Source organism: Epinephelus lanceolatus, chromosome 14 (genome assembly GCF_041903045.1).
Source record: "Epinephelus lanceolatus isolate andai-2023 chromosome 14, ASM4190304v1, whole genome shotgun sequence".
Classification (NCBI taxonomy): Eukaryota; Metazoa; Chordata; class Actinopteri; order Perciformes; family Serranidae; genus Epinephelus; species Epinephelus lanceolatus.
Window position 1 is genome coordinate 31,121,737 of NC_135747.1, and position 23,686 is coordinate 31,145,422.

Here is a 23,686-nt window from a genome sequence, read left to right on the forward strand (position 1 = left end):
GGCTACAGGCAGCCTTTTGCAGTTAAATGGTAAATGTACTTTTCTAGTCTTCTGACCACTCAAAGCGTTTTTTACACTACATGTCACGTTCATGCACTCACACACAGTTGGCCGAGGCTACCGCACATGGTGCTACCTGCTTCTCTGTAACCATTCATACGCAATCACACACACACAGATGCAGCACTTTGGGGTTCAATGTCTTGCCCAAGGACACTTCAACATGGCTGTAGGAGCCAGGAATCGAACTGCTGATCTTGTGATCAATGGACAACCCTTGGCTGCCCTAAGTCTGTTACCCGACAGTCGTTGTGAGGACAGCTTAAATTGAATGCCATCAATGGATCAAACAAGTCATCAAATGAAAAAGAAAACCGCTACATTACCAGGCTACTTGCGGTGCTCTGAAGGCTAACATTAGCAACCTGTGCGCCAACATTTCTGCTGGGCTTTAATTAAATTTCGGGTGTCATGTACCATCAAACGGGGGGAGAATGCCATGTTGAAATGTGTCCAGATGCAGGACGGTCAGGCTTAAATCAGCAATAACAATATAATATTAGCTAGCTAGCTAGTTAGCTACCGAGACATCAGCATGCTAGCGATTTCTTTTGTTATGCTTGTTATAAGAAAAGGTCCATACTATCTTGAAACAACATTAAACTAAGCTAATACAATTAATTCATTCATTTTCCAAAACCGCTATCCTGCTGGGGGTCGCAGGGGGGCTGGAGTCTATCCCAGCTGACATTGGGCGAGAGGCAGGGTACACCCTGGACAGGTCGCCAGACTATCACAGGGCTGACACATAGAGACAGACAACCATTCACACTCACATTCACACCTACGGACAATTTAGAGTCACCAATTAACCTATATGTCTTTGGACTGTGGGAGGAAGCTGGAGTACCTGGAGAAAACCCACGCTGACACAGGGAGAACATGTAAACTCTGCATAGTAGGGCTCCCCCACCCTGGGGCTCAAACCAGGAAGCCTCTTGCTGTGACAATGCTAACCACTGCACCACCATGCCGCCCAAGATAATGTTTATTTATTTTTTTGTTTTGTTTTTTGGCTTGTGCAGCTATCTTGTCAATGATTGAAGTGTGCCTCTGAAAAACCTCCATTTGGAGGGCCATGATGCAGCCCTTACACTTCACCATACCCCTCTATCCCAACAAGAATCAGGATGCCCTTAGACATGAACGCGCAAAGGAGGGCAAAGGGCTAAGTTGTAGAGGCACTTGGTGTATTGAGATCGGGCCATTGTGTTTGTATTCATTGCATTCTTTTTCCTTGTCAAAATCTGCCGCCTACAGTACCCACAAATCAACTTAACCACCAACAGTTCAGTCAAGTGTTTTATGTTAGTAGCACCTCGAGCTGCTAGCCTGAAGCAGGGATGATGAGTGGTCTCAAGAGTTCTGATAATCTCCCTTCTGTTTAACTTCGGACTTGACCAGCTCTGACTCTAGTGACATCACTTGAGGAATTCTATCAGATTTCACAAAGCTCCCTCTGGAGCTACAAAGGCTGTACACAACTTTTTTCACATATGCAGCACTACTCCCCAAGACTTTGACAAACAGACATGATGTGTAAAATAAGTGGAATTCTGCTTTTAGGATGTGTTGCTCATAGTGTTTAACACTCAGAGACATGAAATAGACGCTCAGTGCAGCTGTCGTATGACTCACTTGTTGCATCAATCATGGCACGATAGATTTACTGGAAATATGAAATGTCAAGTGAGGTAAATTATTCACATCTGCCTTCAAGTTGCAGCTCAGAGTGATGGGATTTTATTAAGCTGCTATACTTATCTTTTACTTCACCCAATCCACCAAGAAACTTTGATGGAGTATAGCAGTGATCCACAGCAGGAACAGGACAGCAGCTCACATTCCCTGTCATATCAGTCCTTAGTCACCATGTGTATATTCTGCATGTCTTCTCTCTCAAGGCTCACCTGTGCCCGTCTGTTATATCAGTAACGGTCAAAAGAATGTTGTTTGCCATGTGGTTCAGTGAATAAGTAGTCATCTGGGGATTATGTCAGGATACCGATGTGGAGCAGGAAATTCAAGTCAGGATGTCCAGTTGTGGGTCTGCTGAGCCATGCCTGCCCTGGCTTCCTCCTGCGTAGCCCTGTCATGGGACACAGCGCCACACAAGTGTTGGATCCACTGAGTCACTTTATCTTATCAGTGTTTCCTAAAAACTACAAATCACAATTAAGCGTTTCAGCTGACTGTGACATTCAGTGATTTACACATGTGCAGCAGACAAACAGACATTTTGCAAACTGCAGTTTGATCAGCAGTACGAGGACTTTTGAGATTTCTCATTTCATGTCACATCTTAGAGAGGGAGGTCTGTGTAAAGCACGGAGGGAGGAGATTGGAGCATTTTCATGTGGAGTTGAGGCGCTGAGGTTCCTCCCCACCAGTAGTGTGTGATGCCGTGAGTCACAGGACATTGTCCATTAGAATACAATAGATGTGGGAGTTGTGCTGCCAGGCGTGAGACAACGCTGAGTCCAGGAGTGTTAAGTGGAAAGTTAAACCTGGAGTGAGTCTTGCTGTTGGGTTACGTTGGCTAGGTGAGTGCAGACCTGTAACTTGAGTAACTGAGGTGGTGTTTTATTTGGCTTTGGTTACGAGCTGTGTGAGTGTTGACTTCCAAAGACGTTTAATGTGATTAATACCGTTTGATTTTAGCCTGCTTGTACCTATTGACGTGTGCAACATAGAGATTATTGGATATTGTGTTTATCTTGTCATCATTCACCAATCTCTCTGTGTTTCACTCAGTTGAACAGTCAGATACATCAGAAAATCCAGCCATGTTTAACCCTTTGAATTCTGCCAGTGCCTTTGGTATGGCATTGGTAGTTTTGATTATCGTTTCATTTCTTGGAAAATATTCAAGTGCTTCATATCCCTAAAATCTGTACAACCTAAGGTAAAAGGTTATGTAAGTCAATAATAATTTATTAAAGTATTGAAATTGTCATTAAATAAATACAAGAATCTGACATGTTTTCATAGTTTAAAAATAAATAAATAAATAAACCCACAAAATATATTGATCCAATGAATGTGGAAATGTAGTTTTTTAGAACTCCATAGATTATTTTAACTATGTACTTTAGTTGCTTTTAAGGTATGCTTAAATCATTTTTCTTAAATTTTTATTCTTATTTTTTTTTATTCTTAAATTATTTTTCTGCAAAGTCATTGTGATCATCTGGCACCTCTGCGTACTTCTGCGTGGTGTTGCACCACATTTAACGCAGTGTGTGATGTTATCACGAGCTAAACTCATGAAGACACGGAACACAGAAACCTTAGCTTTCTGCTGCAAAAAGACTGAATGGTCTAGCTATTATGGCTTTTATTTTAGATCGATATATACAGGATTATGCAAACAACGATTCTCGCGGACATTAAGGGGAAATACCAATGTAATTATGGCAAAATACCACGTTTGCGCCACACGTAAGGTAAGGTAACGTAAGGTAATGATGTGATTACAGAAGACCGAAGCCTTAGCTCTTTGCTACAAATAGAAAGAATGTTCTGACTGTTGTGGTATTTATTTTAGATGAGTTTAAACAGGATGCAAACAACATTAGTTCTTATGCCTCCACGCTGGCGACAGCCCTGGCGGGAGGCATGGTTTTATTGGGTTGTCCATCCGTCCATCTCTCCCATTTTTGTAATATCTCAGGAATGCCTTAAACTTGGCACAGATGTGCTTTTGGACCCAACAATAAACTGATAAGAGTCAAGGTCAATATCACTGTGTATCACTGTGGCCTTGCATCTGTCTCATTTTTGTGAATACAACATCTCACAAAGGCCTTGAGGGAGTCTACTCAAATTTGTCACAAACATCCACTCGGAATCAAGAACGAACTGATTAGAAGCTAGTGGTCAAAGGTCAAGGTCACTGTGACCTCACAAAACATGTTTTTGGCCATAACTCAAGAATTCTTACCTTCTTGTAGTGAAGGGGTTGAAATCTAGATATATCTCTCAAAGCTCTTGAATGTGCACTACTGCTAAAGGTTTTCACGTGTGCACTGACATCTTTTCCCCTTTCACATTTTGTCCTCTTCAGCAGGATGAGGAATCTCCCGGTCACTCCCCTCCTGGATCGCCTCCTGCTTTCTCTGATGATGACCCGGAAGCTGGCATGCAGTTCCGTCGGCGTGCCCACACCTTCAGCCATCCACCTGTGAAGAAACGCATCTCCTTTGAAGGGCAGCCGTCCACCCAACACAGACAGCCTCCACTGCGCAGACAACAGTCTATTAACCCTGAGCTGCTGCAGAGCAGGTAACCTACACTCATCAGTCACTGCCCTCTTAATTTAAACCTCTTGCATCTCTTAAGTAATGTTGCAGGAGTGGATATATTGCACGGAGTTGTACTGAAATGTTTCAATAGGAGTTAACGTTTGTTTCTTGCTTAGAAAATCAGAACCTGTCGCTCTTTTTTTAATCGTTGCAACACTAACTAAATATTTAGTTAACCTTTGCTGTACACACAGACACTGTAATCTATTTCCAGCGCTTTGATCAGTCCTGAATCTCTCCACCTCCTGCTCCGCTATCCTTGAACAATAGCTTCAGCAGTTTCCTGTTACTGTTTTGATCCCTCATGTGTTCCTCTGTGTTTTTCTTTGCTCTGACCAGACGCTCTTTTCTTTTGTTTAACGTGTTTGTTTTGTTTTTTAATTCATGGGCATTTCATGTTTGGCTTCGTCCAGTCCTGTGGTTGTCTCGAGAACGCGCAGCGTTTCGGAGAGCGAGTCCACCTTCAGCCTCCCCTCCTCCTTCTCCGCCCCCACTTTCCTGAAAAGCATTTACCAGGGCTCACTGGGCTCCCTGAGCTCCCTGGCAGACAGTGGGAGCCTCAAGAGGTGAGAGGGGGTGCTAAGGCAACCCCCCCTGTACTTAGATCCAAACGCATCGGCCAGGGACAGAGAGGATGAAATGGGTGGGAGGGATAGAGTGCTCTTTGCTGGGATGGCAGTAGCCGCGTACTTGTTGGCTGTCCAAACCTTTTAACACCCAGCTTTCTTTGTCCCTGTATCTTCATACCTTCTCCCTGTCTGTCCAAGGCAACCTCTTTAATGGTAAAAACAATTTCCAGTCCATTGTGTCTTCAGCTGGACCCACCCCCTTTCTGTTTCTCTCAGAAGTAGAAGGGGATGCTGATACACCCCTCTCTTGTTGTATTTGCATGTGAATTTGATGCTTTTTTTTTGCACGGCACAACTGTATTTAACTTGGATGTATAGCTTTTATTAACCGCCCTTCACACTATCCATGATGCCTTAGGAGCTCAACTCAAATTTATTCGCAAAGCACATTTAAAAACAACTTGCGTTAACCAAAGTGCAGTAAAAAAGGAATAAAATGCAAATATGCATTGTAGATGCATACAGAGGAGGCAACATGACTGTCACAACACACACAGGCACGCACCAGGGAAAGCCACATCAAGGGTGGGACTCAAACGCTAATGAATAAAAGTAGGTTTTGAGCCTGGACTTAAACGAGTCAATGGTGTGGGGAGATCTGATTGGGAGGGGGACGCAGTTCCATAGTTTGAGGGCAGACACAGCAAAGGCACGATCACCCCTGAGCTTAAGTCTGGAGCATGGGACAACCAGGAGCCCCAGGTCAATAGGGGGTTAGGAGGTCTTCGATGTAGGATGGGCCCAGACCAGTAAAGGCTTTGTGCACAAACAGGAGAACCTTAAAGTCTGAAGTTTACAGACAGCCAGTGGAGAGAGGCCAAAACAGGTGTGATATGGTCTCTCCTCCGGGTACCTGTGTGGCAGCAGTATTCTGAACCAGCTGGAGGAGGGACAGAGAGGACTGACTAATACCAGTGTACAGAGAGTTACAGTAGTCTAAACAGGGGGAGATGGGAGCATGGGTGAAAAATGGAAATGGCTTTTACTACTGCATTTATTTGTTTGTCAAACTTAAAGGCAGAGTTAAGGAATCTTCACCTCCAACATATGGACATTGGATCAAGGATGTTATGTATCATTTACAACTGGAGAAAACCTGTTGTTTTATTAAAGGATCAACTGCAAACTTCTTTGTCACCTGGCAACCATTTTTAACTTTTGTAGCAAATATGGAAGCTCAAAAATTGTAATGAGACATGCAATAGTTTCGCTACTTATGTCACACGTTTTTTTTAATTTATTTACTTAGTTTTTTTTATATTATTATTATTATTATTATTTTATATTCTTAAAATTATTTTCCTTTTTTTAATTAAATTTTTTAAATATTTGTATATATTTTTTATTATTAATATTATTAATTTTTTTTTTACTTATTTATTTTTTGTTTTTGTCTTTAATGTCCTTTCGCTGGTCTGGCTTTCTCTGTTTTTGGGTTGGTGGATGGGGTTAATTTTTGTCCTTGTTGATGCCTTGTGCATCTCTTTGAATAATCAATAAAAATACCTTGTTTAAAAAAACAACAACTTAAAGGCGGAGTCAAATATCACACCAAGATTTTTGACACAGAGGTTTTACATAGTCAGAAAAGCTGCCGAGCTGGTCAGAAATCCCTTTAACGCTCTAAGCATCATGTGATCAGTGATGTGTCTATTTTGAAAGGTTGCTGCACTGATCAATCAGCTATTATGGTGTGTTCAAGGACATACCGCTGTGTGCCTGAGAGTCTCCTGCCTCTGTGCTGCCTTGTCAGGATCTACTCGGTGCAGAAAGCAAAGGTTAACATTTCCATTATGAATGAGATTCAGCAGCATTTCCACAGGATGCAGTTCTCTGACAGCAGCTGAATCCTTCGAGCATTTTAGTTGACAATGCAGCAAAAGCAGCACATTGCCCCTGACGATGAATAAAAGCAGGTTAAAAGACAACTTGCTGAAAAGCCTTGAACTGCCAGGTATTTAAATCTGAATGTGCCCTCGTGTTCCCAGCCAGGTTTGCGTTATCTGCTCCTGTGTGAGATAATTTAACCCCCTCGCTGCCTTTTATGTGACTTTCTTTATGACTTTTACTGGCAGAGAATCATAATAAGAGGGAATCTGTCAAGTGAGGAATTTTAGCCTGTGAAAAAAGCGATGTGCAGAAGAGCTGTCAGAGTGAAGCCATGGCCTACGTAACATTTGTCTCAGTAAAGGTCACTTCCTGTTTTTCACTGTCCACATGTTCAGACGGGCGCTTGTGTGCTGACCAAGCTTACTGTAGCTATCAAGTGATCCTCCAAGAGAAACCTAAAAAGCTTGTTCTTTTTTGACTGAATGAAAAAGTTAATTTGAGTTTGTCCTTTCTGAAATCTCTTTCATTCTTGAGATTTTCACTTTCAGCAGCTTTGGTTTATACAGGGGTGTTCAATGGTTTGCAGGCCAAGGACCTCTTAGCTGAAAGACAGATGGAGCAGGTACCTCCTACGACATGTAGTGTATAAACTAAGCTGCATATTAAACTGGGCCTACAGTAATGTGTTGGGCGACGGAAAGTGCTGTGAATAAACATGCTTTTTATGATGCATACAGTACCAAGCTATTAAAATAATATTTATGAACAGAGTCATATATTTAATCATCATATTTGAATGTTAAAGATACACGCGGAAGGCACAGTGAAGCCTTAAGCTTTACTGTATTAGTGGACGGCTTCCTCCTTAGTAATGGTTTGAGTTGAAGGTGTGAGAAAGAATAGTATCAGTAACATTGTTAACACTGTGCTACATAACAGAGAAATACAAAACTGTACTAATGAACCTTCATTAATATAGGCCTATATTTTATCTACAAGTGCACGTCACACACTGAGCGAGCCGCCTGTTAATGACACTGTGGGCTAATGGGCATGTAGCTACTTCCATGTTTCAGATGATACGTCATGTTTGTAGTCGACCAATGAAGATGAGTTTACATATCACCTTGGGTTCGTCCTTCACCTTCTCAAAATGATTCCACACTTTGGATTTCCTGCCCGACATGTTATTAACTAGCCTGTGGAATAACCGCAGGTACCAGCCCTGGAAATTAACCTGACTCCTGTCTGATTGCTGAGCGTGGACACTTCCTGTGTCTGTCCTTTCAAATTAAACTCCCACATGGTCCAGTCATATAGGTTTTGATTTATTTTGACAAGGCGCAGCTCCTAACGGAGTTGTATGTTTTGTTTTTTTTCTGCAGCTAAGCGACTAATGAAATCTTGCTGACTAATGACCTTTCTGGTCGACTCATATTAAGGGGGCAGCCCTACTTTAAACGTCACAGAGACTAGTTGTTAGGAACATCCTTATGTCTGACTCTGGTGAGCAGCACATAACTTGCATATCCTGGGGTGAATGGAGGGTGTCAGGCAGAGGGCTATATTAGCCTCAGGCTGCAGTCTTGACCTGTTTATTTTAGGTAGGTGAGGAAGGAAAATCCACTTCCACAAACTCAAGTTGCAAAAGGTAAAAAATGTGGATTCATACTACATTTGTATTTTCAGACATATTTCAATTTAAAAGTTAAATTATCAAACAATGGGGTGTTGGTGGCTTAGTGGATAGAGCAGGCGCCCCATGTACAAGGCTGTTGCCGCCTGTTGCCCTTTGCTGCATGTCATTACCTCTCTCTCCCCCTTTCACGCTTGACTGTCATATCGATTAAAGGCAAAAAATGCCCCAAAAAATATCTTGGAAAAAAAAATAAATCAAACAATAATTTGTGAATGGATTTACCATTCACTCTGAATTTTCATTTGCAAAACTGTTGTCTTTAAAAACAAACGAACAAACAATAAAGATAAAAAAGAAATTATTGGTGCCAGGATTATTTGTACAAATGCATCATATACTAAATGCATAACATGTAAACTGCAGGCAGAATGCACTAAAATGAAATAATCCTAATGAATAACAAGACAGAGAACTGCAAGAGAGACGGAAAACCGTAAAAATGGTTTAGCACAATGGTTCCCAATGGCTGTTCCCTTCAAATTAAAAGCTTCGTGCCGGAACATTTACTTGAATTCTGCTGCTATTTTACTACTAATGTTGTGGTACGTAGTTGGTAACTGCATGCTGCATCATCATTATGCATGTAAAGAGAAGAAAGAAAACTGATATATTGAGACCAATTTCCTACTTGGAGAGGCTCTCAGAGAAGCTGGACTGCTGTCTTTTCTCCATTTCACATCCCGTTCTCATATGTTAACTTTGCTTCATATGACGAAGCCCTTTATTTTGGTTGTTGCAATTGCACCTTATAGGATTTGGTTAAGCTCCTGCCAAGTTCGCAAAACTGTCTGCATTGTTGTGTTGGCAGTTGTGGATTTCAAGGCCTGGATATTATGGAACAGAAAATGTTACCATGTACTTAGAAAATTCCCCCGGGTGCTCTTAATGTCATCTCTAACAGCTTTCCCAATTCATTCTCTATGGAGCAGCTCCAGACTTGGTACTTAACGGCATCATAAATTTGAGGTTTATCCCTCTCATTTTTGTTTATGGAAATAATTGCTTATGTTGTCTGGACTGTGTTATACCATAGGAAAATGGGTGTAGTTCCCCTTTAAGTTTTTCGGTACCTGCAGCAGCTCAGTAACTAAGTTTTCTCCTCCACTAACAAACTTCTTTTCCAGAAAATGAAGCACGCATGCCCCTCAGCTGTGGCTGATGTTTGTTGTCATTAACACAACACTGCCCTCTGCCTTATTAACATGGACACTGGGGACCAGTCGATGCCTGGTACATGTTTTTCATCACTGTGTTTAAAGCTCACCTTAACCATTTCTCATCACCTCCCAGTGTGATGATGAGAGGCTTGTATTGGGTTTCAGATTGAAGAGGTTACATGTTTGTGCGGTTGTGTATTGGCGGATGTCTGTGTGTGTGCCTGCGTTCTTAAAAGCTGCTGAAAGAATGCCGGTGCAAGATGAAACCTGACTCATTAATCGGGTGTCTGTGACGCTGCCGTCTTCTCTCGCAGCAATGGGGAAGGCAGGAAGAGGACCCTGTCTGGCTGCAGCAGCGACTCAGTGAGCGGAGGTCTCCCCCCGACCCCACGCAGGGTCTCCTGGAGACAGAAGATCTTCCTGAGGGTCGCCTCGCCCATGATCAAGCCGTCTGCATCCATGCAGCACACAGGTTTGGTAACATAATCCCTCAAGCTGTTGGGGCAAGGAACAACACGATGCACAGTGAATACGCTCTGAATAATCCACAAGTGCATAGAAAATGAGTCGAAGGCAGGGAGGACATTTGATTCTTGTGGAGAGACTCTCAGATTGCGTGCATATATGGGGAAAGGAGCAAGGGTGAAAAGGAAAGAGGAATTTAGCCACTTCATCTTTGTCAGATAAACACTGATAATGAAGCTTGTGTAAATGATCCTCCTACACAGCATGGTCCTAGCTTTAAAATATAGTCTATATCTTCACCAACAAGCACCAAGAACTCTGATAGCACACGTAGTCATTAGATTTATTGCTCATATAGAATACTGTGACATATTTCTTCACATACTTCCTGCTGATGTTTTGGATGCTGTGTTCCAGACGGCTCTGATGGCAGGGAGCTGTTGCCTCTCTCCCCTCGTGGCTTGGATTCAAGTCTGGATCCCCTGGAGCTTCTGTTGCCAAAGGCAGGTGACCCCCTGTCTGGGGAGAGGCCCAAAAAGACGGGGGCTGACTACCGGGCCCTCTGGAAGACTGCCATCCACCAGCAGATACTACTGCTGCGCATGGAAAAGGAGAACCAGAGGCTGGAGGGTGAGTTTCAGTTACTACTGTGCACATAAACTACAATACACACCCTGAAGCCATTCCTCCATCGGTCACATGAATGACACAAAGGAGGAATGTTTAGTGTGTTTGTTTCTCTGCAGACACTGGTGGTATTAATGATCAGTCACGGCAATGTTCTTATTGAAATCAGCACACAATGGGTTCCACTGTTAAAGGGCAACAGCACCTAAACTAGTCATTTCCATGACCTAGGAAAGTTCAGTTGATATTTGTGAACATGAGCTACTCTCTCTCCCAAAGCCTGAAACCAGAAGATGAAGTAGAAGTCTCAATCGGCTCCGTAGACAATGAACGGGAGCCTGTAGTGTTCTCCGTTTTGAAAAAAAAAATGTGCCCATACACGCGCAAAAGTCCCGTGGTTGCTTTCAGTGTCATCTAGAACAGTGGTTCTCAACCAGGGGTCATTATGGGAGTTCCAGGGGTCCCGGAAAAATGGGGAATAGTCCATTTTCACTGTTTTAACTACAGAAGTGAACCAAATATGAATAAGAGTCATAAATGTGACTATTCAGATCGAGGTTTTATCTCCTCAGTTGTTGATAACAGGGCAACCAACAATTATTTCAATCAGGAGAGACAGAAGAATGAAATAAAGATTATGTTTAATACAGAATATGAGTGTACAGATTAACAGATGATTTGTGCTGATTAAGATTTAACAGAAGTCTTAAGCGCTTAGACACCAGAGGGAGATTATTTGTGATTGTGGGACATCTGAGCGACAGATAGATAGAGATAAATCCCCACATGGAGTCCAGACACTGGTGGAGGTGGCTGTTGATGACTTTGAGGCTGCACCAGAGAAGGCTAGGTGGTGAATGGGAGGTGGAGGAACTGTGGGCAGAAAAAGAACCATACTTTTGCCAGAGCTTCATTTTCATTTGTGATTAATCTGCTCCTTATTATCTCAATTAATGGGTTCATCATTTTGTCAGTAAAATGTCAGAAAGTAGTGTACCATGCCCTGTGTACTTTTCCAGAGCCTGAGGTGACGTCTTCAAATGGTGTGTTTTATCCAGCCAACAGTTCAGAAATCCAGAACAGTTTCCTTGTTTCCCTTCACTGGTTCCTGTACAGCAGGGTCGGTCTTTGTTTCACTGTTCTAATCATTACAAGCAAAAGCAGCATGTGTATACATTCAGTAGGCTATATCTTCAGTAGCTAGCTAGCTAACCCTACACTTTTCAGGGTTTGATTTTGGTTTTGGAACAGGGAAGAAACGTATATCTTTTTCCAACCTCTCCAGGTAACGAGTATCATTAATACACGACGTGCCCCAGACACAACATTTAGCTCCAAATCCACAAAACCAGCCTGAAAATGAAGGAAATCTGAAACGACTGCATTAGAGTCAATGGAGCACAGCTGTGTTGTTGTCAGACCCTGGTCTGAGCCGGCCCGATGCTATGCTATAATTGGCCAGTCTGTGTCAGGGGGTGGGACTTAGCGAAGTGTCAATTCATTTATCAAAATAGTTGCCAATTAATTTTCCATGACCTAGTGTGTATCAATTTAGGGCCCTTAACATGAAAAAAGGTCGAGAACCACTGATCTAGAACATCTTTTCTGATTCATTGTCCACGGAGCAGCTCCAGACTTTATACTTTGACATCACAAATCTGAGTGTCAACACTCTAGTTTTTGGATTTGGGAGAGAGCCATTCATGTTAACTAATATATTTGGATTGTCTTTAGAACACAAGAATAACGTGTATGAATTTTGAAAATGGGTGTAGTTCCCCTTTAAGGTTGTGAAGCCATTTATCACAGTGGTGACTTCCACTCCTCTCCCTTTTTACTCTCCTACCATTAAAAGCTCTACACTGAGGAGTCCTCACCACACACTCTCACAATTAACATTTTGTCATTCCTAACCAAAGCTTTATGAGACAGGCAGAGAACGCTGTTTATTTTGAGACGTCAAGTGCTGCCATCTCGGCTTGAGATTCTGGAGCACGGCTATATTTAGAGCAAAATGTTTTGGTGTTGCATACACACACACACACACACACACACACACACACACACACACACACACATGCACATGTGAGCGCATGCAGATTTGCAAACACACTTGAACAAACACTCAGTAGGTACATGTTATCAGGGGACAAACAACAACAGTAAATAGTTAAAATAACAGGATGTAGCGTTTGGAAATGTCGCCCTCTAATGGCCGAGGTTATAAAGGGTGCAAAGTTTATTTTAGCACTCCTTTTCTCCTCTCCTCCCCTCACAGCCACTTGTCTCCAAACAGGAAGTTAACAGGCAGGAGGAGGATGGAGTGGAGAGGAAGTGGAGGCCATTTGGGACACTTAATTAGCAGCTTTATTATCAGACATGCACCTTTAAAGTGAAGTGAAGTAAACTCAGCATTGTAAAAGATATTGGCATTAAAGAAGATCGTAATATGTGTCAGTTTTATGCACGTCTAGCTCAAATATTTGCTCTCAGAGAAAAAGAGAAGAGATTTTTTTTTCAGCTTTGGGATGCTGCAAACTGTAGCTTTCACATTACATTATACCAACACATCTCTTTCCTTTTGTTTGCTATGACACCAATGCTGGTCTGAGGACCTAACTGTGAATAACCCTTTTCCATAGAAGGTAAGAGATATAAAAGCAGTCCTTGGGATCAAGGCAGATGGATGTTTTGCATGACTGCGGGTGTTGATCATCATGTTCATTCACTTCAGCTCCCTTTGTTTGCATGCTCAGGGACGATCGTACTTTTATGGTGGTGTTGTTGTTTCTTTTGTCCGTCATGCCTCTCCTCACTATCTTGATGGAGCTTCTCTATGCCTCCGACACAATGAGGATGGATCTGTAGTGTTAATGTGGGTATTGTGGCTTGTGTTTAGGCTTTCAATGGTAACTGGTGACAAAAGGCGAGGCGCTGTAGCCACACTTGCTCTCCCATCTGGTGTCTTTTAATCGGCTACGTCCTGTTTCACAAAGGCAAAAAGACAGAACGGTTTTTCTTTTTTTAAATTCCCTCTTTTATTGGCCTTTGCTCTTGATTTTCTGATGCAACAACAGAAGCGTAACTGGCAAACTGATGGCGAGCATGTTATCTTTTCATCCTGGTGATCGTATTACAGCGAGCAGGGACGAGCTGCACATCCGCAAGATGAAGCTGAACTACCAGGAAGTGGGCCAGTGCTCCAAAGAGGCGCAGGCATTGTGGGAGAGAAAACTGACAGCCCCGGGCAGAACGACAGTCCCACAAGACAAGGAGGAGATGTATCGTGCACTCTGCCAAGGTGAGAGATGTGTGTGTGTGTGTGGTATTTTTAAGGTTAGGCTTTCATTGCCTTTATTATAAGGCAGCTAGAAAGTGACAGGAAAGGGGACGACATGCAGCAAAAGGCCTGCAGGTCGGAAGGGCAAGGGCTCCAGGTGTCTACTAGGTATGTGTGTGTTTTTGTGTGTTAGAAAGTCAGAGAAACTGGTTGTGAAGACATCCTCACAAAGGCTATTTGTGTATCTATAAACATACAGTGTGACCATGATCACATGCAGTCTCCATCTTCTGTGTGCAGGTGTTCCCAAGAGCAGGCGCGGGGAGGTCTGGTTGCTCCTCTCCCATCAGCACCGGCTGCGTCACAGGCTGCCCCAGCGTCAGCAAGCCCCGGACACCCACTACCACGACCTGCTCAAGCAGCTCACCGCACAGCAGCATTCTATCCTGGTGGATCTAGGTGAGCACGCTGTTGTAACAGTCACAGAGAGGGTGTGTTCACTTGGTCCTTTTGAGCCCTCTAAGTGGACTCGGATTCCCTGATCAATTTTCTGTGTGGGAAAAAAGTGAGGCCACACAGGTTTTCAGCATCAATGCAAAGGTGACACTCGTTCACCCACACTTCGCATCGTTCGTGTCATCATTAAAGTAGATGAAATGACGGAATATTTCTCCAGCATTCTTTTTTATTCAAGTTTTTCTAGTCAAAGACAAATTCTGCTGAGCCTGTGTGGCGCTAATTTGATTACAACAGGACATATTGGTCGTGCTGCTCAGTTGAAGCGGTGGCACTCATGTGTAGAGTGTAAAACGCATTGCATTCCTGCCTGTGTTGCACAGAAAGATGTTTCAGCATATTGCAGGTGTTTCCACCCCGACTTAAAATGATAATTTCACAGACATAACAAGCAGCACTAAAGTCATTTGTCTTTGTGAAATGAAGCTTTGAACTGTTGGTGTTTCTCAAAGTCAAGGATCCTTCCATGGTAGGATGAAGGATCCTACAGAGGCAAGGCAAGAGTCCTTCCTAGCATTCAGTGAACACACATTAGAACAGGCTAACGAGTGCGTCACTAACCCTCCGCAGACTGAGGGGGTTTCAGGGTACGGTGGTAATTTTGGCACTCTCTAATGTATTTTAAGAGTCACATGACTTTTAGGGAGAATATATTTCTGGATTGTACTTGTACTGTAAAAAAAAAAAAAAGCAGGTAGGCTAAATGAAACTTTTGTGGCACTTAGCACTCTATCACTGCTGTAAATGATTAATTTAAACACTTTAATGTTTTATCTAAATCACAATATTTAAAAAAAATCTCATTATTTAGCAGTGGACACATTGGAAAGTGTAAATTATGAGTATTTTATATGCTTGTAAAATAAAAACTCCTGGAGATATTAATCCAAATTATGGATGGGTTGGGTCCGGGCATTTTTAGGCAATTCTGAGCAACCTCTGGAACCTAAGACGGTCATCTACTGCTCTGAGCTAATTGGCAAGTAGCAACTCAACAGTGGCTTCACAAATTGAGTAAGCCATTCACTGTTGTATAGGAAAGCAGCCATCTGTGCATGGAAAGGCAGATTTGAAACCACTGTAAAAAAAAGTTATTAAGACAAAAATCTGAAAATACACATATTGCATCTAGACAGCATGGAGATGTTGGAAATTTGTTTGTAACAATGATTGATTTGCTCCATAAGTGAAAAACTGATGTTTAAAATTGCCATTTTTACATTGACTCCAATTGTTCACATTAGAGCAAAATTCAAAATGCTGTCAAAAATTCAGTTTTTGAGATAAAATTCTGAAATTTGCCACACATCATCTACCATGACTCCATGAGAATTGTCATTTTTTCATGAACATTGAAGATTTATATAGCAAGAATTTGCATGTATATGTTTACAGTACCGTTTACAGTCAAACATTTTGATGCACTGTAGGACAGTCTGAAGATGCTCTGTAGCAAGTTTGGTGTCAATTGAGCAAAAATTGTGGGAGGAGATAGGTTTAAGAAGTTTTACAGTTTTTGAAAAAAACAGTGATGAACTTCATAATTTTTAATAGGTTTAAGTGTACAAAAGTTTCTTCAGTATTGGGGCTACAGTTTGATGAAAGTTGTAAAGTTTTAGCACATATGATTGATTTGTTATGAACTTCAGACGCTTGCTGTAGCGCCACCATCAGAACTATTGGCTTGAGTTTACAGCTGAGGATATCTGGCATGAGACGGGACCTTTGTGCAAAGTTTGGTGAGTTTTCACCCATGGGAAGTATGATTTCCTTGGAAGAAGAAAGAAGAAGAATACCTAGGATTACAATAGTGTCCTGGCAGCTTAGCTGCCTGGACCCTAATAAATGACATATGTATCCAAATCCTGCCAAGCTCTGCTGGCGCAGGTTTCATTGAAGAGGCCTCGCCATCACTTCCAGTAAATCATGCACAAAGAATTGTGGGTACTTTATACCCACCGAGGATACACATAAACACCCTTGTAAATTTTCTGAATGAAGGCTTCTGTCCTGAAGGATCCTTGACATTGGAACAGTCCGGATTTGTTGACATAGCATCCTTGAGATTCAGCCATTCAAGGATCCTTCTTTGACTTTGAGAAACACCCTGTGTCTTCCTCTCTGCCATGACCCTCACTATAAATTTCCAGCTGCGTAGACGTAGGAGTTTGATGCAGTTGTTTTGCAATAGGCAACTGTCAAAACATGCGGGCATCGATAAAGGGAATTGTAAGAAAAGTAACTGAATTTGACTGCTTTATATTTCAGGCATGGGAAGTGGTAGTAGCTGTCTTTAGCAGGAAAACAAACTGTAAATATTTGGATGTAACTTCATCTCTCCCTCCCTGCTCAGGCCGGACCTTCCCCACCCACCAGTACTTCTCAGCCCAGCTGGGCGCAGGGCAGCTTTCCCTCTACAACCTCCTGAAAGCCTACTCTCTGCTGGATACAGAGGTATGTGCTCTTATCTTGGTTCTTTTCCCCACAGTGCATCGCTGTCCTGCCACTGGTGGTATGTACAGTATAATGTGCGCTCTCTTTTTGTGCCACTCAGGTCGGCTATTGTCAGGGTATCAGCTTTGTGGCCGGAGTGCTGCTGCTGCACATGAGTGAAGAACAGGCCTTTGACATGCTGAAGTTCCTCATGTATGACCTCGGCATCAGGCAGCAGTACAGACCTGACATGGTCTCTCTACAGGTCAGTGCACGGATGGCTGCATGAACCACTAGAACATGGTATAAGTATATGAGCAATTTAGCTACAGAATCCAGTACATTTAATTCCTGCAAGGTCACTGAGGGTTCAGCATCAGACATAATTACGTGTTGCACCAACATTCAGCTTCAAAAAGGTCAATTAGAGCCATATTACAGCTTTGGATTTGGTACTGTGGGAAAAAAAAATCCTCTGGATGTTAAAGGGGACCTATCATGCCATTTCTTATTTTCTGGAATACATACTCAGTTTTCAACATTTCTTTCTACTTTCAAAACGAGCTGCCGTCAGCTTAAGACAGATTTCTTTGTGGTCATCTGCTCCAGGCACACTACTGCAGGTCTTTGCATTACGTAGCCTATGCTGCTACATGAAGCTACATGCTAACGTCAAAGAAACGCATCATCTTGGTTGCTCATGTTAATTTCTCCCCTGATTTCAGCACCAGTTGTGTTGGCACTTTTGATTGGTGATTTTATCAGGAGAAAGTGCCACTATTCTCCTTAACAGTCATTCCCCCAGCTGCAAGTACACTGCTACATGTAGCCACATGCTAACATCAGGCAAACCTGTTATCTTGGATGTTTATCTTGTTAGTTTCTCCTCCATGTCAAGTTGTGTTTAGAAGCTTTTCCAGTGCCACTGTTTCCCGTTATTTACAATGGCCGTGCAAATATGCCGAGATACAGAACACCCAGAAACAACGACCAATCAGAGCAGACTGGGCTTTTCTGAGAGGGGGACTTAAAGAGACAGGTACTAAAACAGAGCGTCTCAGACAGAGGGTGAATACAGGTGTCCCAGCACAGACAGTGTGAGGAAAAGAAAGTGTTTCTTGAACATTAAAACATGTAAATATGTTCTGGTAGAAACTCACAATACAAGTATGAACCTGAAAATGAGCATTACAGGTCGAATATTTAAATTCGGGTGCTTCCGCCTAGTCGTATCAAAAAAGATGCTGTGGTAGATGGTAATACAAGCTAATATCTCCCTACTAGCCTGACGTCGCCAGACCAAATTGCAAATGTGATTTTCTTCCAGAACATGTAAACCAGGGGTGCACACACTTTTTCAGCCTGAGAGCTACTTATGACATGACCGAGTCAAAATGATCTACCACCTACTAAAAATGCAAAACACATTATTTATAAATATATTGAGAATTATTTTTATATGTACAGTATATGCTGGTGTACCTTGCATTACTGCATCAACCTATATTGCACAATACAACTCTGTACATTTTTTTTGTCATTACCTTACTCTGATGACTTGCACTGAATGGAATCAGCCAGGGATGCATAGTCCGGACAGTAGCTGCTGATAGCCAGCCTCAAGCAGACTTCCAGATGCTCATCAGTCATGGTGGAACGGTACTTGGACTTAATGATCTTCATGTGGGAAAAGGCTGACTCACATAAATAAGTGGAGCCAAATAATGCAGTCAAGAAGGTAGCACATTTCCTGATGTTGGGGTACTTGTCCTCTGTGAGTAAGTTCCAGAATTGTCCATGAGCTCTGGCCTTCAGCTGAATGTCGGCTTGAAGTGTCAGAATCTCATCCTCCACTCCAGAAGAGTTCAGGTGAAACAGTGTTGCAACTTTTGATGCCAGTGAAACAACCTCAGCATCTTCCTGGAAAGGGTAGCACATGAATGTAGCGACTGGCTCGAGTAAAGCAAAGTCTTGAAAGCGTCTGTCGAACTCTGACAGACAATTGTCAATTTGCTTTATGTAGCGTGCACTGTCAAGCTGCGCACATGACTGCTCTTGTGTCTCCAGCTCTGCCGCGAGGTTCTGGAAGTTTGCCAAATCATGGCGGTGGAGCTTTGAGGAGAGATGTTGCATTTTTCGTTTGAAAGCATTAACTGAGCTGATCATATTGATCAGTTTTGTCTTTTCCTTGCAGCTCTAGATTAAGGTCATTCAACATGTTGGTCAGATCAGTTAAAAATGCCAAGTCCAGCAGCCACTGATGGTCATTTAGTTGGTTATAATCTGCATGTTTACCTTCACGGAAAAACTCCTTAATCTCCGGCAAGAGCTCTCGAAATCTTTGCAGGAATTTCCCTCGACTTAGCCATCTCACGTCGGTGTGCAACAACAACTCAGAGTGGTCGCACTCAGCCTTCTCCAGGTGTGCACGGAACAGCCGTCTTTGAAGAGATCTGGCCCGAATAGAACAGGCGATCTTTGTTGCCACATCCATTATCTCTTTCATGTTGAGCATTTTTGCACATAATGCTTGTTGGTGTATAATACAGTGGTAATTGAGGAAGTCCGGAAAATCATCGTCCTCCCTGCACTTGGCGATAAATCCATTCGAGTGGCCAACCATGGCGGGTGCGCCATCCGTGGTGATGGACACCAATTTGCAGACTGGGAGCTGGGTTTTCTCGATAAAGTTTTTGAAAGACTGAAATATGTCCTCTCCTCGCGTGTGTTCTTTCATGGGCAGTACTGTTAACAGCTCCTCTTTTGCAGTCATGTCAGTAAACACCATCCGAATAAAAATGCACAATTGTGCTGTGTCACTCACGTCTGTAGACTCGTCCAACTGCAGTGAGAAACACTCACAATCTGCGATGTCCTTCCAAAGTTGCTGGGTCAAATCCTCAGCCATGGCTTCACTGCGCCGTGTTACTGTACTTCTTGATAGCTGGAGAGCTTTGATCGAAGCTAGTATTTCTGGTTTGTTTTTAAAGTCTCGGAACAACGAGTCGGCTGCTTCAACAAATGCTTCTTTTACCATCTCTTCATCTTGGAAGGATTTCTTGTTTTTAACGATGAAGTGACTCACCCGGAACGATGCTTCAGTGGCTGCCCTTGCCTTTGAAGTTAGCTGTGAGAAAAATGACTGCTGTCCGGACAGCTGGGATTTTAGTTCCTTCACCTTTCTCCTTCTCAGCTCGCTTTTCGGAGGGAACTCGGTGTCGTAGTTTTTATGAACAGTCCGAAAATGGCGCTCCACATTGCCCTTCTTCGGTAAAGCAATTGTAGACTGACAGATGAGGCAAACGCACTTCGAAAATGCCATTGTGAAAAAGAAGTCCTCCTCCCACTCCGTATGGTAGTGGTAGGTCTTCGGCTTTTTACTTGGTCCAGCTTTTCCACTCATTTTTATCCCCTTTCTTACTCGCTAGCTTGCTAGAGTTTTGCAGCACTTAGCGCAGTTGTATGCGCATGCGCAGTGACGCGTGTGTCAGAGAAAGGTCAGGTCAGATGTCATTGTGAGGACGGATGATAGGCTGGCGCCAACTTTTTTTTTCAATGCCATGCGATCTACCCACAATGCCTTTGCGATCGACCAGTCGATCGCGATCGACGTAATGGGCACCCCTGATGTAAAGGGTAAGTCCGCAGATTCATCAGTTTCCCAGGCTACCTCACTGCAGCTCCCCTAACACATCTGACCAAGGGACACTGAGATAGTACACCAACACACAGACTGCTGCAGTTATCACCAGTGTTACTCGAAAGCCGCAACGTAAGGAGGGGCATGACACTGAGTTGAATGCATCAGAATAATATTTTATTGTTTATTTAGTAAGGGCACATTTATACTTCCTTTTACGTACAACCATAGATATATCCGTTTCAAACAATGTAAACTCCACCGCCCTCATACTTCCATGCGTCTTATGTTGGCACAGATACAGCCAACAGATGGCACCAGAGGGCAGAGTAAAAACTTTCTGACAACAACAAATGAGGTGACGGTGAGGAGGTCGTAATATTGTACCTTTTAAGAGGCGACTATAGATGCTGGTTGTCTGAGGACATTAAATACATCATGACATGAACGGAAAACTCTTCGCTATATTACTGATTTGTTCCGTTCAACCATTTTTTAAATGTCTTCTTCATCTCCTATGTTTGTGTCTGTATCGGTAAGCTTCCAGAAAATGTGCACAAATACGGATGAAATGAACTCAGACCATGAACAGAAGGCTCTGTCTATCTGTATTTACACATCTAAAAAAGGCCCAGACACACCAAACCGACATCAAACAAATAGAGCCAACTGTTGTGTCGCCTCACGTCACGTGTGTCACGGCTAAGAAAAAAAAAAAAAAAACACACCACAAAGACTAAAGCTGACGGCCATCTAGCATGTGTGCCCTGCGCCTGCGTGAGAAGATAGAACTCCCCATACTAGCAGGCAGCAGTGGTCTGAAACTGTCATTCAAAAAGGGAAACCAGAAGACTGCCATGATGCTAGTTAGCCAGTTAGCACACTGACAACACAATCCAATGTTGAAAGAACAGAGTATATTTACCGAACGCCAGTGAACAATGACACAAACCATCACGAAATGTTTCTGCTAATGAGCTTAATGGCTAAAGAAAACTCTTACCTTATCTATCAAATTGTTTTGCTCTCACTCCCTCCTGTCTCTCGCCATTTATCTACTTTTATCACTTCTGTTTCTCTTCTGCACTGAGCTGAACTGAAAAAAACCCAACAAGGGCTGACAGTGTGGGATACACCACAAAGAATAGTGTAACAGACGCCTTACTGTTGAGAATAAATGAGCCTTTAGGAGCCACTGATGAAGACCCAGCCCACACCTTCACACAGGTGTCCTCAATCAGTCATCAGTGAGCTGCACCTGGAGCACACAGAGCGGAGACACAAACACACACACAGAAGTAGGACAGAATGACATGTAACACCAAGATAACATGTAACACTCAGAATAATTAGATATAATGAGAAACAGTGTCATAAAAACTCTACACAAAGTGCCCTTAAATGTAAATTATGAAACATTATGTGAACAACAAGCATGTTGGACTTTAAGATTCATGTTTCAGCCATCATCATCCGCCTGCTGTGAAAGCTCTCGTGTGGGTAATTAGTTAGCAACAGCAAACAGTAGCCAAGTGTCTCCACCTCTTATTTAAACCACACCTGCATGCCTGCTCTGTTAGTCTCTGTTAAACATCAGCTGACCTCACGGGGGTGACAGCATCAGCAGATGTGGTAATGTTTAATCTACATCAGGTAACCATTCAGCAAAGCAGTTCCCTCTTGCCTCTCTCTACACGGCAGCTCTGCTCTTTAAAGACTAACCCAAAGGTTTCAAAGCGAGGAGGAATCTATGCCGTTTTCTGTGTGCGGTGGTTCAGAACGCAGAGGTAAAGGTGTCACTTGTCTTCTTTGTAACGGTCAGGAAGCTGCAAGACTGATAACAGTCTAATTTTAGCCCGAGCTAACTTCTGCTTCTCTTTTCTGTCTGCTGTGCTTTTCACCGTAGCACTTATCAGGATCACTGCATTACATTGTTGAAGAGTTAGTACAGCTCATCAAATGCTTGGCCTTGATGCGTGTCTGAGCGAGTCTCGACAAGAACACTGGTGATACTTAAGGAGCTCCCTGCGTGGGTAAATGTTCATTTGCCAGCTAATAATTCTCAGATTTCTCTGTGGTACTCTGCCCCCTGCAGATCCAGACAGACCAGTTTGTTTGGGCACAGCATGTTTTGTCCTGCGTGTTTATTATCTGTTTAAATGTGTGTGCTAATGCCCATGCACTCTGTCTGTCTGTGTTTGTGTGTGTTATCCCAGGTTCAGATGTACCAGCTCTCCAGGCTCTTACACGACTACCACCGCGAGTTGTACAATCACCTGGAGGAGCACGAGATCTGCCCCAGTCTCTACGCAGCGCCGTGGTTCCTCACTCTCTTTGCCTCACAGTTCCCCCTCAACTTTGTGTCTCGCATCTTTGGTATATTCCAGCAGAATGCTTTTTTTTCAAATGACATTTAAACCACCTTAAAATAATTAAGTTAAATGTTTGTCTTTTATTCGCTGTGTTTGTTTCTCTTCAGATTTTGTATTCGTCCAAGGGACCGGGGTGATCTTCAAAGTGGCCCTCTGTCTGCTGAGCAGCCATGAGGGGGAGATAGTAGAGTGCGACAGCTTTGAGAGCATCGTGGACTACCTGAAAACTACACTTCCCGCCCTCACTCAGACACAGATGGAGCAGACCATTGCAAAGGTAAACAGTGGGAAGTTGACACTGCATGAAATACAGTCCCCGGCTTCCACACAATTAAGCTCAATGACACATGTAAACTTAACTTAGTGGCCACTTAACCCCGGCTTTATTACAGGGCTTTGTTGAATGCTAGTTTCTGATTGGTTAATTACAGCAGTCTGTTATTTCTGAATAGCAACAGACCACTCTGTGCTAGAGAGGCGGTAGGCTTAGAGAGCCAGTAATCACACTAACCAGAAAGCAGGACATAATCTCAGTGAGACCTCGTGCTTAAATACAGTGTTAGATAAATCTGGAGAGGAGAACAAATCAAAATTACATATAAAAAGTGAAGTTTTTATTTTCAGATTTACTGCTAAGCAGCAGTATTTTTTTTATTTAATGTGTATTTGCATTA

At 42.8% G+C, this 23,686-nt stretch overlaps 1 protein-coding gene across 9 annotated transcripts in view; it reads left to right on the plus strand.

Moving 5' to 3' along the window:
• The window catches only part of tbc1d4 (TBC1 domain family, member 4), a 54,024-nt gene that overhangs the window by 24,738 nt on the left and 5,600 nt on the right, over positions 1-23,686 (plus strand). The window contains exons 1-11 of one of the 9 annotated variants that reach the window (XM_078174621.1): positions 2,468-2,603; positions 4,127-4,344; positions 4,778-4,930; positions 9,994-10,151; positions 10,562-10,774; positions 13,911-14,072; positions 14,352-14,510; positions 16,921-17,021; positions 17,122-17,265; positions 22,857-23,016; positions 23,120-23,289. In XM_078174621.1, coding sequence (XP_078030747.1) covers positions 4,202-4,344; positions 4,778-4,930; positions 9,994-10,151; positions 10,562-10,774; positions 13,911-14,072; positions 14,352-14,510; positions 16,921-17,021; positions 17,122-17,265; positions 22,857-23,016; positions 23,120-23,289 — 1,563 coding nt within the window. In that variant the 5' untranslated portion in view covers positions 2,468-2,603; positions 4,127-4,201. Of the gene's footprint in view, positions 1-2,467; positions 2,604-4,126; positions 4,345-4,777; positions 4,931-9,993; positions 10,152-10,561; positions 10,775-13,910; positions 14,073-14,351; positions 14,511-16,920; positions 17,022-17,121; positions 17,266-22,239; positions 22,428-22,546; positions 22,674-22,856; positions 23,017-23,119; positions 23,290-23,686 lie in introns of those variants that run through there. The other 8 variants (XM_078174622.1, XM_033617215.2, XM_078174619.1 and 5 more) reach the window with 8 other exon arrangements.